Source organism: Glandiceps talaboti, chromosome 6 (genome assembly GCF_964340395.1).
Source record: "Glandiceps talaboti chromosome 6, keGlaTala1.1, whole genome shotgun sequence".
Lineage (NCBI taxonomy): Eukaryota > Metazoa > Hemichordata > Enteropneusta > Spengelidae > Glandiceps > Glandiceps talaboti.
In genome coordinates this window covers 21,427,929-21,448,417 of record NC_135554.1, presented here as the reverse complement: position 1 = coordinate 21,448,417, position 20,489 = coordinate 21,427,929, and the positions used below count along the sequence as shown (strand labels likewise).

Genomic DNA, 20,489 nt, shown 5'->3' with positions numbered 1-20,489 from the left:
CCTATCAAAACTTCCATTGACAACAGCAAATTATACAATCGCCACCGTGGCGACAACAGTATCATTTTTTTTCACCAATTAGGAATTTTATTTGCATTTTGCGACTGGCGAGTGCGAGAGTTGTGTGTTTGAAAAGGTAAATTTCACATTTTGTTGTTGGTTTTGGTTTGTGTATTCCTGTCCATATGTGTTAGTGCGGCTAACTACAATTGTATACAAATGTACATGTATATTAAAAGTGATGTCTATAATATCTAAAGAAAAGAGTAATATGTCTTTTCCTTTGTGTGTTTGGTTTTTTGACTATTATCTATCATTGTAGCACTGACCAGTAGTAAATTCAAAGGATAGCCAATAGACTGTGTTATGAGGTGTGCTGTCATTGAATATGTGCCATTGTGTCTATTGAGATTGTGTACTAGTCTATGGCTGCTTCCATCGTCTGCCTTCTATACATCCACAACCACAACAAAAGGGACAATTGGACAGAAGGCCACATTCCATGGTTTGTGTTGTGATTTCCCCGAAAATACAGGTAGATTTTTGAAAAATCAAAAATACTGATTTCATTCTTTTGTATGAGATCTATTTTTTGCACTGCAGTGACAATTCTTATTTCATTGCATTGTGATAGCATACCAGTTTATTTGTCTGTTGAAGTGTAATTTAAATGATCATAGCTTGTTACGTGTACCACTCACTACACATACATGCAGAATGCTTGCTATTTATAGGCCAGACCTTTGTTTAAAACTTCAACATTTACCTGCAACTCATTAGTAATGCTTGATGAAGTTTATGGGTTTCACTTGATGTGTTTTGCTCAGTTCATTTGGAAATTACTCTGAGTACTGCCTGAAGTTGGTAAGTGTGTAGGGGTCACTGTCTAAAGACGAGTTTTCAGTAGCTCTTGGTAAACTTCTCTCCTGTAAATACAGATTTGGCATATCTAAAGGAGGGGCTGACATGTGTTAGGATGGTATGTACATTGTGTTGCATTGTTTCTATGTGTAGAATGGCATTTCTGTCATTGTCTGTCTCTTTAAAGATTTAGTTAAACTTTGAATATTGCTGGTTGATCACCAACCATGTAAATTTAGTTATAAAGGTATTAGAACATGTTGTCATGATGAGACTCAATATATGGTCTGTTTATATCTCTTCCTAGTTAATTACCTTTAGATATACTTGTGGCATTGTTGTTGTCAGTTTGTCACAACTGAAGTACGGTGTTGATCATTGAAAGAAGTGTTCATACGTCATTGCTGTATGTATGTACATTCAACTTTTGTATCTATGGTGAAGCGAAGGCAATTCAAGCATTACTACTCAGGATTTTTATCACTTCATATTTGTTGTCAGAATCAAATTTGTCTTTTTATCAGTGAACTTAGAATTGGGGCAGAATGTACATAAAATATAGAGATAGCAGATTCAAACCCATTAACTGTTATGTCAATACTATGTAAAGCCATGAATGTCACTTCTAAAGCTTCCATGTTGTGTCGTACCAGGGGTGTTGTATATCAGTCTGTGTACAGGCAACACGGCAAATAGGACGAAAGGTCAACAAGGGAATTCTGCTCTAGTCATGATTTATAATGCAGTAGACAGGCTAGTGGTGTGTATATCAGGGAATTACCTGTACTCAAATAAAAATGAATATGAATTAGAATGTAGAAATCAAGTGATATTGACAGCCACAAGGATTGTTGTCATGTTTTTGAAATCATTGGTCTTATGAATTATTAAATGATTTATGTGTGTGGTAACGGTTACTTGATATGTATCTTGGTTGTAGGAATTCACATTTCAAAAGTCATTTTAAATATGCCAAATATTTTGTCTGGCTGTAGAGATTTCATCATCCAGTTCTGCCAGAGTGAGTCTCAAAATGAGTTCAAAGACAATAAGGAAATGAAAGTGAGGTCTGTAGTGTTGTATTTTCATAACTTTCATGATAGGTATTTAGCATAGCCCAGAGACTTAACTGTCTGACTTGAAAATGTCTTTTATTTTGCCAAGCCAATATGGTTATCACGATCACGATCATCATCACTTATATTTCAAAAGAAAAATTGATTTTGAAAAATTGATTTAAAATACATGTCTTAGACTATATTAAAAGTGGCACAAGTTGAGTTTGAACGTACTTCCTTGGATGGATTACAAAAATACAGTTACATAAACCAACAATTAAACTGAATGTTAATGTTGAAGTGTGACTTAAATGTCATTAAATATCATCTTCTAGCGTTGTTACAACAATATGATAGCATAGTAGGAATTTTTTGTGACATTTTACTATGCATATGATGAATTATGTGAATGAATCGTTTATGCATGACTCAGGACCAAGTTTGTGTTCTGCCAATATCATTTGATAGTTTGAGTATTCTTCATATAGAGTATTGCAAGTATGTGTAAATATACATGTATATAGCATAAATTATCTCAGGAAATTGTTCACTCACGCTATGCTCTTTGCTTGATTCGGATTTGGATTAAAAATTTAGCAGTTTTATGGCAGAGCTGTAGAAAAAGTTGGTCCAGAACAAATCCTTCCTTGTGGCTCAGAGCTCCACTGATGATACGATAACACTAAAGTGAGAACATGAGATTAAAACTCTAGCCTTTAAAATCACAGGATTAAAATTTAGGTGTGAAAAACAGTTATTTAGCAGAGCTATAGAAAATGTTGGTCCAAACAAAAGAATGAACCTCTGTAATCCTTATGGCTTCACTGATAAGATAACACTAATGTGAGAACCTGGGATTTAAACTCTTATGCAGCATGTAAAGGTAGGCAATGAGAAAGATTTAGAGAGTTTGATGAAACCATAGATCCTACATGAAACAAGGTGTCACATAACAAGCCCAATAACAAGTGGATTCCATTTACATCTTACATCACGTATGTCATGTTTGAATGTCTCTGCTGAATAGTTGGCAAACTTATTGTTGTTCTATGTGCTATGTACTTGTTGGTAGTCTATTGTTGTGAAATGTACAGGTAAACTGTACTGTGTGTGTCAACATGTGTATGTCAATATCATTTGGACATACAGGCCAGTATAGCTGAGCAGTTTCACACCTCAAAGTTATTATAGTATACTAGAGTAGAAACAACAATTTTTGCAAAGGTTGGGGAACCCCAGTAACAGACATTGTTTGGGAACCCTGGTAAAAATGACAGGGGAACTCAGGTGGGTTTTACCTACTTACCACCCTGGTAGGGTACCTGGTAAAATGACTTGGGAATTCAGGTAGATTTTACCTATTTACCATCCTTTGCAAAAACACTGGTCAGGAACCTTGGTAATATAACAGGGAAACTCAGGTGAATTTTACCTACTTGCCATTAAATAATATTAGTAACATTGGTAGGGAACCTGGTAAAATGACTGGGGAACTCGGGTAGATTTTACCTACTTACCACCCTGAACAAAACCTAATATTGCAAATTAGAAAAGATTGACCAGTTCAAAAAGTTGTTGAAAATGTTGATGTTCATGAGTGAATTTGTTGCAATTTTGAATTTTTGATGGATGGATGGAATTTTTAACGGATTGAAATATGAGAGCATCAGATTTCAATGAACTTGTAACGTAAGAAAATTATCAGATTTTTATCAAATTTGAAAAAAATCTGTTTATATGTTGAAAGTCACAGCTTTCTGATGTAATACATATTATCTTAATATGAAATACCACATGGATATGTAAACATACAATATACAATGCAATTACTGCTCAGATGGGTCTTTGTATGAATTCAATGAAGACATGACTCACTATAGAGATTCACTATAAGAAAACAGTATGGTAACAATATGTTACGTATATGTACATTACTGAAACCATTATACTGTGTTTTTGAATAAAGAGAATGCTAAAAACATATTGTTATATCACTATGGTAATCTTTCACTCAACGGAAATATTTGGCCGAAAAAAATTGTGTGATTCCGATTACACTCAATTTTAGAATAGGTGGGGTAGGTAGATTTTTTTTTTCAATGTATGAGTGTCTAGTTCAGGTAGTTATGTTTTCCGTTGTTTTCCATGTGGTCTCTGTGTTATTGGTTTCTTCCCATGAAATGTACAGCCATTACAGATTGGAAGAACAGTTTTATATTGTCTTTTTAAGTTGATGTCAGTTTCTGCTTCCATATTTCTCGCGAGACTTATACAATTTTCATGATTTTTTTTATTTTTTCACTCAAATCACTTGTGGTTTGCAGAAGACAAAGCTATCACTTGCAAGTCATGTTTGTTTTATGTGTGACATATACCACTGATTTACAACATTACTAGGTGTCTAAAATATAGCTATTTCATGCATTGATTTCACAAGTAACCTTTCCCAGTACACAGAGGTTATAACCCTGGCATAGACAGAATTTCAGAATTCTTGGTTTTTGTGACATGTTTACTAAACTAGAATTCCAGACTTAACCATCAGGATACAAAGTATTGAACCAAACATACCAGTACTTAGACTCTTGTGGATTCAGTATTGAACTAGACATGCTTACATACCTTGTAGATTAAGAATACGGATCAGGGTCAAATACATAGTATTAGTAGACATGTACAGTGTTTGACTAAGGTTTGAGAACTCTGTGAAAACAAGGGGAGGGGGTTGGAGGGAGGGGTGGGGAGTGGGGATGGGGAATCTGTTCAAGTAATCCAGCTTTCATCTTCTTATTCAACTTTGTCTTTATTAAGCCTCAGACCTGAGGATTGTTTTAGAAACTTGAGTTTCACTGATCACTATCACATTACTATGATAACACTCATAAAAGGTTTTAGTATGATTCACTGCTTTAGGCACTAATATATAATAAATATAGCCATGTACATGCATACCTACAGCCAAACTTTCAACATAACTTTGTTATACAAACATGAAAAAACTATTTTCTTTCATATCAAATCTGTGTAGTCTTAACCTGTCAATCTAATCTGAATTTATTGAATTATTTGATGTACGCAGAATTGTTATTTATGAGTTTATTGATTTATTGATTTATTTAAAGATACACTAATTATTATTAATGTATGGGTTTATCAATTTATAGGAGCTATTCAAATTTGTGATTATTCATGTATTTTATTGTTAAATCATGTATTCAGATGTACAATAGTGTTAGTTGTGTAAGGATTATGAATTTATTGATTATACAAGTTTCTAATGTTATTATTCATGTATGGGTTTATTAATTTATCTTTGAGATATATAATGATGTTTGCTATTGATAAAACCAGCTGTTATGGTAGGGCTTTGTGAGAGTTAGAATTACTCCCTCTGTCTGTTTATCTGTGTTCCAGTTTGACATTCAGCATACTGGTCAGAAATTACGTCTGTGCCAATGCCAAGTCAGAGTACTTGATCACTTTGACATTTAGCATACTGGTCAGAAATCACATTGTGTCAATGCCAAGTGATCACTTTGACATTCAGCATACTGGTCAGAAATCACATTGTGTCAATGCCAAGTCACAGTCCTTACAATATTTTGTCTTTAAAGCTGCACTAGCTGCAACTGGAACATTTAAAAAAAATGTTTTGTTTCAATAGTTCTAATAACTTACTCATTATATCGTAGACAGTAAAGAGCAATTTGCATCACCCGTGGGTAAACTGCTAATTAACAGAAAATATGTCTTGGTTATTTGATGTAAACAATGATTTGATTAAGATGTTTTTCTTTTCATCATTACTTAAAGTAGTTTTGATACCATTTATGTTCTTGTTTGTTGATAAGTTCTGACACTGTCAGCTTCTCTGTGAATAGTTCATTTAGAAATGGTACTAGTAGTACATATAGCTGTAGTATAGCGCCCTCTATAGACAACATGATGGTTTGTTGATGCCAAGTACAGCCTTACATGTATTGTGTCCTATCTGTTACATTTGATGAAAATTATTGAGTGTGAAATTGTGTCATTAGCATAATGTAAACTCTGACATCATTGGTTCTGGGAAATTGTGAGATATTCTAAACATGTAGTGAAAAGTTGTCATTTGTAACACCGTAACAACAAAAGTATCAATGTACTGTAATGTGTACCTCCCTTCCCAGGCGCCTTCTCCCCTCCTCCCCTCTTCCCCTCCTCCAGTATGTGCCTAAGATGAGAAATGGGGTGGTTGACTGAACTAGCAGCTGTTGTTGCTTCATTATGAAAGGAAAAAGTGAAAAAATATGATTTTTTAAAACTGTTACTTAGGAATCATTGTACAATATGCAATGAAAAAGGTGGCATTTGCAATCCTGTACATGGATAATTGTCAATGACATTGTCAATGAGTGCACAATGTACAGTAGTTGAGTTTATTGACTGAACTAGCTGTTATTTCTTTCTGAGTGGAAAAAGTGATTTTCAAAACTGCTTGAAGAAAGGGACTAGTCTCCTCAATACTATCAAGTTTACTACTTTGATTTGTGTTATGGTATCTTTATTGTATTCAAATAAGCAAATCCTATGGTAAGAATATTTAGGCGAGTATTTTTCTGGAAATGGATATTACTTTGAAGAGAAAAGACAATTTTGAGGATACTGGTAAATGCGTTATGTAGGCTCAGGGTAGAGATGGTAGACTCAAAATGTCCTGGCTGTAAGTTCTTCTGTAACCCATTCCTATAAGTACAGATTGTCAGTCTATCAATGCTATAATGACTGGTGGTGAGTATAATCACATGTTGTATAGTCAGACACAAAATCGTGCATGTATTGGTGTACTGTGGTTATTTTAGGAAAACGAAACCATGTGGATTTCAATGAAAGTTTTGTCATTGAACGTGATGTGTATGAATGTACTGAGTAATGTGGTATTTAAAAAACCATTATGTCAGACACTTGTGGCATTCACATTGCTTGAACAATGCAATGTCAGCTCAGAGGAAGTTGTCATTTGTTCATAGAAATCCCCACTACCACTGACCACCTGTAGACTGTGGGGGTGTACGGTCACAACATAGAATTGGACTTTATTGTTTATGTTACATTGTTATTGTACTGTGGGCTGCAGTATCGTACCAAATATAGAGCTGCAGGCTATCCATGATCAGGGTAGTTCTTAGAAAAGTAAAATACAGAATTATAAGTAAGCTATGTGTGGATGTGTGAGTATAAAATAATTAGTACATGCCAAAAACGTTTCATTTTCTGACAACACTAGCAAGGAAAGAGTTGATAAAAATGATTCTTAGCTGTTTTGAGACACAAATAAAAAAGAAACTGAGACAGAGAAGAAAGGTGAGTGTCACTAATATTATGTTTGATATGAAAAGTGTGTGTTTATGTTTATAGTTTGGTTTCTAAAGGTGTAGCTATTATGTAATGAAATATATGTGGATTTTGAGACTGCATGGTGAAAAAATGAAGATGTAATGAAATACATAGTCTGGATTGGATGCCAATGTGGTTTTCTGACTGAATGAATGGAGGTGTAAATGGTAATGATACTGTATAGGAACTAGACTATGAAATACTCAGTGTGTGTGTGTGTGTGTGTGTGTGTGTGTGTGTGTGTGTGTGTGTGTGTGTGTGTGTGTGTGTGTGTGTGTGTGTGTGTGTGTGTGTGTGTGTGTGTGTGTGTGTGTGTGTGTGTGTGTGTGTGTGTGTGTGTGTGTGTGTGTGTGAAGGATTTAAAGACTTTAACATTTTTTTAAAATTGAAAGATTTTCATGTATGAGTAAAGTTAAAAGCGTTCACACAGAAATACATTTGGGATGTACTGGTACATGTTAGTAGATATGTATAACTTGAATTGTTCTATTAGCAATCAAATAAGAGAAAATCTTGCACATGGTTGTGTACTAGGCTCCTAGTCCAAATGATTTGTTGAAGTTTGTGCAAACAAATCTTTCACCAGATTTCTCCCCTTTTTGCTACTGGTCTAAAAACATGACAAAAAACAAACAAAATCAACTGACAGTAGTTGAAAACAAACGAAGAATATGGAATTTCTTTTGAAGAGATGATGTGTAATATATAGATTGTAAAAGACAATGTACAGAATGGCCAGTACACATGCCTGGCATGTACTTTAAAATTGAGCCATAGTGACCAATTTCTCAGTTTAAAAAATCATAGTCTTGAAATGGACATATATAACGTACAAGGCCGAGTTGAATAAGGGTTAGAATTTAGGTTTGAAAACAGTTGTCTTTTAGTAGTAGAGCTGTAGCAAATGTTGACCCTGAACAAAAGAATGATGGTATCTGAGAACCTGGGATTGAATCATTGGGCTTCAGGAGCTAATTACTGCACAGCAAAGGTCATAGGCCATGATGAAATAATTTACTGCCATGTATGTAGTCATTGTATATTCCCTTCCCTTCTCTGTAAGTTTCCTTTCTTAACTTTCTGTAGAAAATAAAAGTTATGTTGAAAATGAAAAGGATGTGGTTCCGCAAAGGTTGCACAAAAAAGGTCAAAGGTCATAGTGAAATAATTAATTGTCATGTACTATATTACACTTTCCCTTCTCAGTGAATAGGAATAGAGGAATTACTACTTCTACTAATTTTAATATTTATACTTTATGATGACGACTCATCTTTAAAGTTGAAATTAATTTGTAATGGATACTATTGTCATTGTCAAGGCTGTGATTCCTCGGCAACTACATCTCAAAAATAACTGTTTTACCTAGCTACTTTTAAATGAAGTGAAGTGAAGCTTATTACTTGTATTGTTCTGCATCAAAGAATCTGTTAATTAAACTTTGGAAATACAAAAGAATTCAATCCTACTTCATAGACCACAGACTTCCTGGTAGCTAATATAACTTGTAGTTAATACTTTATGTACATGATGGTGACTGGTCACTTTCAAAATATTCAGGAATTGGCAAGTTACAATTCCACGAATATAGAGTTTTAATTTGTATGTTTTATGCATGGTGAAGCAGTATTTTGCAAGTATTGATTAGTTCTTGTGTCTTGACCAAGGGTTTTATCGTATTTTACTAATGAGTACATTTTCACCTGCTCAGGTTGATAGGCTTTGTCAAACTGTCTTTGCTTACTTTTGTGCAAATATTAACACATTTTGTCTGTAAAAAACGGTAAAAACACATGGTGTGCTGTGTATTATAATAACAATATTGAGGTTGAAGGTTTGTATTTTTTGGCTTCAGAAGAATGTGATCTTTTTTTGCTTCTAAAGATATTCATTCTCAGTAAAAGTATCACCGTTTCATTTTTTTCAGTTCATTATATAAGCTTATAATTTCACGGATCATGACAAGTTTTAGAAGTTGTTATGTACAAATTATTGTGATTATTGAAAAAACCCCAATGGATTCTAGACTATGCCAGCCAGTAACCCATTCCACGGAATTGCAAATTTCTTTGCCCATTCCATGGAAGTATAAACTTCCTTTCTCATTGCAAGGAATTTCAAACTTCTGTGCCATTTCCAGGGAAGTGCAAATTTTTCCCCTGATGCCCGTTCTAAGATACATGTTGTTGTAGCATGGTTGAGTCTATCCTTGCTGCACTCAAGGATAGAAAAAAACTTTTAAACTGTCTTTTGATAGGTGGTCTACAAAAACTAACAGAGCACCATTCATTGTTTTAAATGAATGACTCATAGTGCATTTATACATGTATACATGTTAAATGTATATATATACTTGAGTCTTACAAAGAAAGCGTGTGTAAATGTTTGCCAAACTTTTAATGAAATGTTTGTGTATGCTATCCAGACCAAGAACCTAGGTAATGCAAAGAATGTAGTTATGTACCTTATCACACAATTACTAAGTCAGTTTTTAATATCCTTCCACAAAGACCATATTGTGCACCATTAGCCTTGACCCTCCAATACCAGGTAAGGTAGAATTGTTAGTTTGAATTTTGTGGTTTAAAAAAAGCACCGGGTTATCAAAACTGTTCATAGGTTTGTTGGGGATGTGAAACGTCCTTGACAAAATGCCAGCCCTACCTTCAAAGCTGTGATAGCTCTGGTAATGAAAGAAAGTTCATTGTTTTGGTTGTTATTACTTGTATAGGCCCTGTGTTTTCCCTGCATGTTTTAGAGAGAGAGCTATGCATTGACAAAGAGCTTGGAGCCAAGTTGATGATGTTAGGCCCTGTGTTTTCCCTGCATGTTTTAGAGAGAGTTATGCATTGACAGGGAGCTTGGAGCTGAGTTGATGATGTTACAGGTAGTTTGCCTGAGTAGACAATACGTCTAATATATTACTCTCTTTCCAATCCACTCACTTTGTTGTAAAATTCCTCTAGCAGTTTTCAAAATGAATGCATAATTTTATCGAATGAAAATACTTGACAAGCCGAGTTGATGATATGTCACAGGTAGTTTGCCTGAGTGGACCATACATCTGATATATTACTCTCTTTCCAATCCACTCACTTCTTTGTATAATTTCCCCCAGCAGTTTTCAAAATGAATGCATAATCTTATCGAATGAAAATACTTGACGAATTATAGTGGTCCACGTAATGCACTTTTGGAATTTGTAAATACCACAGATTTTATCGTAAGATGTTCAGTTCGTGTAATCTTTTTTGTATGAATATTGTGAAATATGGCTTATTAAGAGCCTTGGGGTATATGTATAGCTAGTGGGCTAGGATTCTTGCATGCATGGCATTTTACTGAGATGAATACGATTGCATCAGTATGATATTTGATATGAATTGTGTCATGATGGTGGAGCCTGTGGGTACCAGTGTAGACTTAATGGAATTTGTTATCATTATCAATTGTATATATCAAAGGTGTTTGTATCTGATACGAAATGACTTATGTATGTACAGGAAGTAAGGTAGAACAATTTTATTGTCATTGGGTATGTTTGTGTGTATATTGATGTACATGAAATACAATAGTAGTGTAGTGTTGCAAAGTCATGCACTGGTTGGTAGCTGTCCACCTACAGTTACTGGTATCATTAGTGTTAAAGCATAGAAATCCTTTGATGTCACCTCATAAGCTGAGTTTAAAGGTACCGGTAATTCCTGAAGCATGATTAAAGGCCAGGGTTTCAATGCCAGGTTCTCGTATTACTGTTATCAGTGGAGCCATACAGATTATATAGATAACTCATTATTCTTTTGTTTTGGACCAGTTTTTTCTATCTATTTTTTCTGCCAGATAACTGATTTTCACACTTTGACTTTAATCCTAATGTGGACTTAAAGCAACTTTCTACCGACTGAACTGAAATGTGGTAATCAGGCATAATTTGATGGCATAACCTAGTATACAATTGTTGATGAAACCCCAAATGGGATGCCATCAACTGTGCTAAAAATGTCAAAAGAAGATTTTTTAGTGCCATTGAAGTAATTACATCAACATTACACCAGCATTGTTTAATCAAGGTTTTATGTATTATTGTAAGTATTTTTACCGGAGTAAAATAAGTTTCTTAACTCAGCTTGTGCCACTTTGTGCACTATATCATTCTGTTGAACTTTGTACTGGCACCAGACTCACCAGTGCATATATATGGTAGAATTTTTATTCAGAAATAAAGATTTTTTTTTTTTTTAATTTGAAATGTTGAAAATTCTCTGTTAGTTGCTACAGTAGTATTTTATAGGTGAGGAAATGAAATCATGACAAATTGACGCATGACTATATTAACTCTCCTCGAGGTGTACTTTACCCCCAAATATGGTATGTGTTAATCTACTTTGATACCATACAGGCCTATCTTGGTACTCACAATCTAAGCGATAAATCATACAACTGAATGACTTGGACGTCAAATATCCTTGCATCATATTTTGAAAAACAAAGGGATTTAAAATAAAACAGCAACTTTCACTGTATGTACGTTAGTCAGTGCTAAGTATGTAGTATCCCACCAAAAGATTTAACTTAAGATTCTGTGTTAGTCATGAAACAAATCACATAAGTACTAAATAAGTTAGTCACCTTTTGTGCCTTTCATTTCAAAGAATATCCACTCATGAATAGCCATAATTTGAATATTCATGAGATCATATGAATATTCATGACCTTTATGTCATCGCTCATACATGTGTACAAAATATTTCTCATTATTACAAAAAATGTTTTACACTACGGACTACGGGTATATGGAGGTCAAGTGGGAATGCATGTGAAACCAAAATATACTATAGTTATAATTATTTAGGAATTTAGTGTCATGTCTTCGTGCGTACCGGTGTCAAAATATTGGAAAAGACGTGTGGTAAGTTTTGAACAATTTACTTTCTGTCTTCAAGGTCATATGAGGTTAGAATAATAATATACTCTCTATCTTTATAAATACTTTGTGGATTTTAACTAAGTTGTTTATTTAATTTACTTGTTATCAATGTAGGACAAGAAAGTATCATCTCCAGTGATTTTAAAACCAGTAATCAGACTTACTTTTAAAGTTTTTACATTGTATGTTTAGAAAAATAGAAAAATATCTGATTTAGGGTGGGACTTCAAGTGTTTCTTACTCATGTCTTTTTTAAATGGTGTAGGTGTCGGTACTCAGTATTTGTTGTGTTTTGTTGGAGCTGTAAACTCTGAAATGATTTCAGTTCCTTTCTGTTTGAAAATAATAACGCTCAGAACAAATCAATTCCACAAATTACATAAAAATGTACTCTTAAACTCTGCACTTGGCTTGATTATAATTCTTAAATTATACTGTTTGTTTATTTTTTTAATCAGACTTATTTCTGTCGTAGGATAATCACTAATAATATTATCTTTGAAATAACTGATAAAGTTGCTGCTATAGTTTTGGCATTTGAAAGGTTGATAACAGCTGAGAGTTTAGTTTAGTTTTACCTGAAAGTGATTTAATGTGAATTTTTTTTGACACTAGTGTTGAATTCTGCAGCTGTTGTGTTTTACAAATCTCAAAGGTTAGAACTGTTGTAGGTATCAATGACATTACTAAAACAAATTCTCATTATTCAGTTTATTCAAAACAGCTGTATCAATTTGGAATACTAGGATTTTGCGCACGCTGTGAGTGTATGTGTGTGCATGTGCGTACGTACGTACGTACGTACGTACGTATTATGTATATGTTTGTATTTAGACAAAATTGAGTGTATTTTACTATTTACAGCATGGCCATAGAGTGGAGAGAGGTTCTTTTACCTTTTTGCCTATCCAATATGGATTGTACATTTGTACATAGTTAGTGGAAGGAGGAACTGTTGGAGACAGAACAGCATGACCTAGGCTAATGCCCTAGACAAATTATAATGTTTTTATTGGAAAACAGCAGGCGGTGAATTTGATGTCAGGGAAAGTTGTTTTTCCCATGTATAGAATTTGGACACTAAAGTTGAGTGCTTAGATAAAATAACATCAAATTCAATAGTGAATATTTTTGTCCTCAAATTGTACCCAAGTTTTTCTTTGATGTAAAATTGCGAAATTTTATCCTTGGCTTTACGATTCCTGTAATCAGATATTATACATTACCATCTTTTAATACAATATTCCACTTCGATATCACTGTCTGTATGAAACATTGTATCCATAGTATGCAAATTTGTCATATGCAAATTAGTGTATACCATGACAGACATGTCTCATGCAGTGACTTGATCTACATGTAATATGCAGAATTCTTATTCAAATTTTTTTTTTCATGTTGATAAAATCAGACAAATATTTTGAGGAAACTCGGTTATAAACTGATCTGGTCACCTCCCAAAAAATGAAATATTATTTCTCAAGAAAGGTAAACAAAATAAAGAGTAAAGTCTTGGGGGTCAGGCTCTTGATATGAAAAATGTATTAATAATCATTTATTCATCAGTCTTACCTCAGTGTGTATGACCTCGCGTTGATTACTTTGTTTAGGAATTTTCAATTCTTGACAGTGACACACCAGTTCAAGAATTTTTTTATGAAGTGATATTGATTGATATCAACTTTTAATCCACTAAAATATGAGTTATATTTTGAATTGTAAAGTGGCTGAAAATTTAATCCAACTTGACAACTGAAAACTTAAAAAAAAAAATGTGCTTTATCATTGATGATAACACAACAATCCATATGTCAGAATTTCTTAAAAGTAATGTGACTGATCTTTGCACAGAATTTTGAAATGAAACTGAAACCAGTACTAAACCAACAGGGATTATTTTAGGACAGTGAAATGTAGTACTTTGGAAAGGTATATTGGAAACGAACGTGACGTTTCGATGGGCTCCGTCTACTACAGACCTTGATCATTCTGTCACTTTCGTTTCCAATCTATCATTCTACAGTAACTATTATTTTACTATCCTATTGATTCTTAGAACCATAAACAATGTATTCTCTAGGGATTGTTTTAATTAGCTATAATCATGAATGACCACAATACAATGTGATCTTGATACCAGATTATATCTTGAACAATGAGACAGAGTATTGTTTTCTGTTGGTAAATCATGCCATAGTGTCAATGAACATGTATCACAAACTCAAGTATTGATATTGTTGTGTATTGGAAATCACCCATCGTGTCAGTGAACGTGTCCCTTCAACAATGAGTTTTGTTGGCGCTTTGAAATCACCTACAGTGTTTAATTCATATTTTGTAACCACATGAAACTAAACTGATGACACAGACAACAGTGACAAGTTAAAAGTGGATAGGTCTGATCATAGATGTCTCTCCAACGTTTGTGGTTATATTCCCTTCCTGACCTGCTACTTTTTCTGTTCGGAAATTTCAATACAAAGGTATTTATGTTTTCTATATTTAATAGCACAGTTAATTTCATACCAGAAACCTTCAAGCTTTGTATAAAAAGTGTTTGTTTTTCATAAAATTACTAAAAAGATATTTAGATTTGTTCTAATTTCTAGAAATATTTCATTGAGGTAACTATAATATGCTGTGTAAATTGCTCATACAAGTTGACTCTTCTCTGCTATGCATGGGACAGTCTTGTTGCCTAGCTTTAAAACAAAGTTTATTGGTTTCCGAGGTTCAGCTGACGATGTCTTCTTCAGGGTTGAAACTTGTCAGGTACAGTGTTCTACTGTGGGAGCCCAGTAAAACATCCAGGGAACTCGGGTACATCTTTGCCTACTGTAAAGGTCTGTAATACTGCCCCAAAGAGGAACTGTACATAAAAAAAAATATGATAAAATGGCCTATAAGATAAAATAAGTCACAGATCATCCCTGCCTTGCACTCAGAAACAGATCATGATAGTTTGAGTTATTGCCAGTATTTTGGGTATATATGGTATGGTATTATATATGTATACCAATTACCATATTGTTTTTTTTTAACAGCCACTCCAGTTGATAGTCCTAGTATAAACATTGACATGAATTCACATGAGTATACTGTGGGTAGGCTGTGTGTCTATAAACTGATTTGTACTGGTATAGAATAAACTTGACTGTATTGATAAAAACACTGTGATCAACCTTGGAAATAGTAAATGAGTTACTAATTTCACATTACACACATACATACATGTATTTGTGCATATAGGTCATGTGTTTGTCTACCCCTGGTGTGTCAATTCTTTATACTCATCATATTCACAGTAAACTAAAGTTTCAAGTTGTATACATGAGAGATCCTTGAAACCAGAACTTGGTGAGGCACAACATGGTATGAAATGGGTCTTGCAGTTCTTACAAAGTTTACTTTTATCATGTTCTGTGCAGTTAAAGTAAAGATAAAACAAATTACATTTGTGACGCACAGATGTGATACAGAAAGTGTAGCACTCGGTATATCTTTGAAACTGTATAAAAGTGCTATGACAGAGTGGCCTATCATTATACTCTCTACATGTAAAATAACTTCAGATACCTTGAACAGCTATATTCAACATGTTCAATCAATCAATCAATCAATCAATCAATCAATCAATCAATCAATCAATCAATCAATCAATCAATCAATGAGTGTCATTCAGTCAGTCAGACAGACAGACAGCTATTGGTTCGTTCATTTGTTAGTTTCATTCATTCGTTTGTTTGTTCATTCATTCATTCATTCATTCATTCATTCATTCATTCATTCATTCATTCATTCATTCATTCATTCATTCATTCATTCATTCATTTATTCATTCATTCAACCATTCAACCATTTATAGAGTTTCCTGTGCAAAATAAAGTTCAGAGATGCTGTATACATACAGTTATATTAAGAGGTTTCCAAAGTTGTAGTAAGACCTCAGGTCTGCACGAGGAACAAAAACCATAGAATGATACAACCTCTGTCTGACAAGTCTTCAACAGTGCTTTCAGTGCTACGCGACCTGTGTAGAATTGCCCAAGGGTCAAACAGCTAGGCTAGGCTCTCATATAGGACATGCCAGAACACATTTGTATGCCAATCTACATACACATATATTTAGATAATATTGATGTGAAATAAAGCTTTAGAAATAAGACCTTGTATATGATTTTACATTTATCAAAGTTCTTTTTATGATCTATCACACTTGACAATCCATTATTGAAAACAATATAAAATACATTCTTTTGACTTTATTATGGTTTAGTTCAGAATTGATCTTTCTACATCTTATGGAATGTTCAAGGTTTGCTGGTATTTATATAATTTATGATTAAAGAGTTCATTATAAAGTATTTAAAACCAGCAAAGTTGACTTATTACTATTGATGTGACATTGTGTAGCAAAGTCAATAGATTGCATGGTGATAGTGGCATGTACTTGGAGAGGGGGGGGGGGGTGTACCCATATGTACATGTAAACATGGTTTAGTCTCAGCAATCCATGGTGTAAGATACATAGTCTCATCGTTCAGTCTTCCCTTAGTGCTGGCTGACAGGGTGGCATGATACATTTTATCTGACAAACTACATTCGCAGTTACACTTTAAGATATGTTTTGCCATTCAGCCCAAACAAGTCGCTGTAAATGCTGGCTGATAGGATGGCATGATACGTTTTATCTTACAGACTGTATTGCAGTTAGACTTTAGGATATGTTGTGTCGTTCAGCCCAAACAAGTCGCTGTAAATGCTGGCTGATAGGGTGGCATGATACGTTTTATCTTACAGACTGTATTGCAGTTAGACTTTACATACATTGTATGTTGTGTTGTTGAGCCCTAACCATAGTGCTAGCTGATATGGCAGCATGGCACATCGAATCATACAGACTATGCAACCCAGTGAGCCAAGTCTTACTGAATGTTATCTGACTTATAATGCATGAATGATTTAATACCAAATGATATATTGCATGCTGGGAAATAACAAACTTGTTTGTGCCACCATGCATGAAAATAAGTTTCTAATGTTGCCAACACTAAATGAGGCCTTGTGTATTTGTGTGTTTCTCATAACGTGACCAATGCAATATGTATTGAGTCTGACACTTAAAGATTAAAAAAAAAAACACCACCCTCTTTGACCAGATCCAGAAAGGAACAGAAATAAAATATTGATGGAATTTTGATGACATCATTCAAGCATATATCTTTTTGGAAATTATAACATTCTTTGAAAAGATGACTTTAGTAAAAGTCACTTTTAAGGCATCAGGACTATTAAAAGTATGATTAAGAATTGAAAGTATCACCAACATTTTAATGCAGACACAATGACATGTAATTTTTCAACTGATTGACTAATCCATCATTTTAAAGGCGTAATGGTGAGAAAGATAAAATTAAAAAGGGTTACCCTGATAAAGAAGCATCAAAACAAAATACTTATTGCTGTCAAGAAATTCTGTAGTATTTATCAGATTGTTGTATGTAGACCTCTTGTATATCCATTATCTTGTAATTTTAACAATGTTGTTGTCAAATTCAGTTTGGTCTGGTTCCACTTGGTGGTGTTCTTCAAGGTCTTTGCGTAAGAGATTGTTTGTTTTGTCGTAGTTGGAATGTTTTCTGATGTGGAATGTATGTCAACAATGCATTAGAAAAACTGGATCAGTCGTATTCTGACCTACTGATCTAACTGTTGGTGAAAGTTCACCTGTGTTCTACACCACAGTGTGATCAATAAACCCACAGTGATAATGACATTGAAATGGACATCTTCCTGTCTGTAGGGGGTAATCTTGTAATACAAAACAATAGCAGGTTCTTAGAAGTTGCAGGTTATTAACTCTTTGATGTTGTTCTGTGGCTATTAAATCCAATAGTTGTGTTTTCTGTGGAACAATAGAGGTGTTGTAATTAGTGAGTAACAGTGGTATGTAGTCAACCATGTGTATCATTCCTTGCTTGTTTTGTGGTTTACTAGCACACTGTCAGGTTCAGCTGATCTGGTGCTTTGACGTCACTAGCATGACTTTGTCAACGTAGGTTCTTGGACCTTAACCACATGACTGTTAATGTGTCACTAGGCCATATGTTCACTACCATTATGAAAGAGGGAGGGTCTGTGAAAATGTTGATGTTTGATTCACTTAGCTTGGAAACTGAAGTACTTAAGCAAAAGTATATTTTAAAAAGTTATATAATGTCATAAAAGTAGTGAGAAAATTTGAATGATATCAGAAAACCAAAATTGCGATGATGTGTTGCAGCATGTTATAGGGAGGAGCACTCGTATGAGTAATAGATTTATACTTTGGACTCTATGCTACTCTTACCTCTGACGTCAGTGGTTTGTGCCGTACAGGAAATACCCCTTGTACTAAGTATGGTAGGTGGTATATAAGACATAGGTAAACTCATGAACTCCAAAGGTCTGTAGTACATGTAGACTAGGTCAGGGAGTGATAGTGTGTGTAGCAAACTTATCCTGTATTGATACCACCGCATAGCAAAAACTCACCATGGGATTCAACAAGTCTCGTAAGAGCAAAAAGCGGCCACAATCTTCGCTGGCAAGTTTCGATTTAACAAAGGTTGGTAGACATTTAATGATAAACTTTGTCTGTAGCATTGGTGATATTGTATGCGTTCCTGCTCAGCTGTTTGTTACGTAGTAGAAGTTTGGAGAGTCAACTTATGGGTATATAAACATCACATTGTAGTAGGGAAAATTAGGCACGAAAAAGGAATTTTCTTTTCTAAGGAAACTTTGCTATTTGATTTTGATGGCTTTCCTGCAAGTAATCAAAATTAGAAATATTGTGAATCCCCAGTGGTCTTCACAATGTATGTGTCCAAGGGAGGTATGACCATGACCACTTTTCATTTACATTCTATAGTGTATATCTCTATGGTAGTTCAGGAATTTCATTGATAAAAATGTTTTAAAGAATGTCTTCTGAAATTTGTATCAGTCAAATGATTTATTTTTTCAACAGAAAACTTAAAGTCAATGTGATTTGAAAAAAGGAATAATTTGAATATTTTGTAAGTTGATTATGAAGAGATGAAATACTTCCATATCAAACCAATTTTTTACCACAAGTTAATTAGCTGTGTATTTTTGGTGTATGTTGGCCTGGATGCCAATGCTGTCTCTAACTAAACCTATGTGTAACCCAGAGACTTGCTGTATTCACTACCAGAGATTGCCTTTTCTGCTATAGGCCTAACAGTTTTGTCAAACCTAAAGAGTCAAGTCTCCGGGCAACTGCATCTACAAATGTATGTTAAATGTTCCAAGGATGAAGTTTTAAATATCGAACCTCTGTAACCCTTTCCCAAATACTGTAGTACTGTATAAACTAAACCAAACATACCTCACAAAGTTCTTTGTAGTCTTAAAAGCATGCAGGGAGAATGAATGTAGAGCTTGGTATTGTTGTGTGTAACCTTGCTATAGGGAATCACTCAGCCAGACAAGTTTCTACTTCTCTCCTCTGAATTGAGTCACTCCATCATAGTGTGGTGTCACTGGACAGGTGGCATACAAATCTATTGTTTTGACATGTTCCAGTGATCAGTTATAAACAAAGAGACCATCCCAGGAAGTTGGTTTCAAATGGTCCGGTAACTTCATACCACAATTTTAACCAGGGGAGGGTTTTTTTGTGTGTGATCATGAAAAATGACTAGAGTGGATTAAAAAAGTTGGGAGGGACAGCGTGAGTAAAAGAAAATACATGCCAATGTTATTGTTTGGAAAATGAACTATTGTATACTATAGGATGACAAACGCTGCAACAACGTGAAAGCTATAGTGTATAGATGTAGGAATTTCAAGTACAGTATGTACATGTTGTTATACAGCCAAGAACCCATCCCAACTGACTACGGGGCATATTTTACTTTCAATGAATATACCAACTTGGCTTCCATGATAAACAATAGGATTGTACGATGTGTATAATAAGTACCTTTGAGGTGGCCACTTGTCATGGAGTGCCTTCCCAGCTGAGATTCTTGACCCTTTAAATCTGTATGCCTGTACCATAGACCCGGAATATCGCCTTGGGTACAGTTTTGATACACATGTAGCTGAGAGTAGAGAGACATAATTCAATGTAAGTTAGTGTCTGTGAGGTGGCCACTTGTCATGAAGTGCCTTCACAGCTAAGTTTGTTCTTGACCCTTTAAATCTGTATCCCTGTATCTCAGACTCAGGACATTGCCTTTGGTTTTGGCACATCACTT

The 20,489-nt window shown here is 34.4% G+C and overlaps 1 protein-coding gene across 3 annotated transcripts in view; it reads left to right on the top strand.

Annotated features, from left to right (window-relative positions):
- LOC144436225 (rho GTPase-activating protein 45-like) overlaps nucleotides 1-20,489 on the top strand; it is a 76,857-nt gene that overhangs the window by 18,796 nt on the left and 37,572 nt on the right. Inside the window, exon 1 of one of the 3 annotated variants that reach the window (XM_078124961.1) lies at nucleotides 7,195-7,262. The exons of 1 other annotated variant lie outside the window; for it this stretch is intronic. In XM_078124961.1, the coding sequence (XP_077981087.1) occupies nucleotides 7,206-7,262 (57 nt within the window). In that variant the 5' untranslated portion in view covers nucleotides 7,195-7,205. Of the gene's footprint in view, nucleotides 1-7,194; nucleotides 7,263-18,693; nucleotides 18,830-20,489 lie in introns of those variants that run through there. One more of the 3 variants, XM_078124960.1, reaches the window with a different exon arrangement.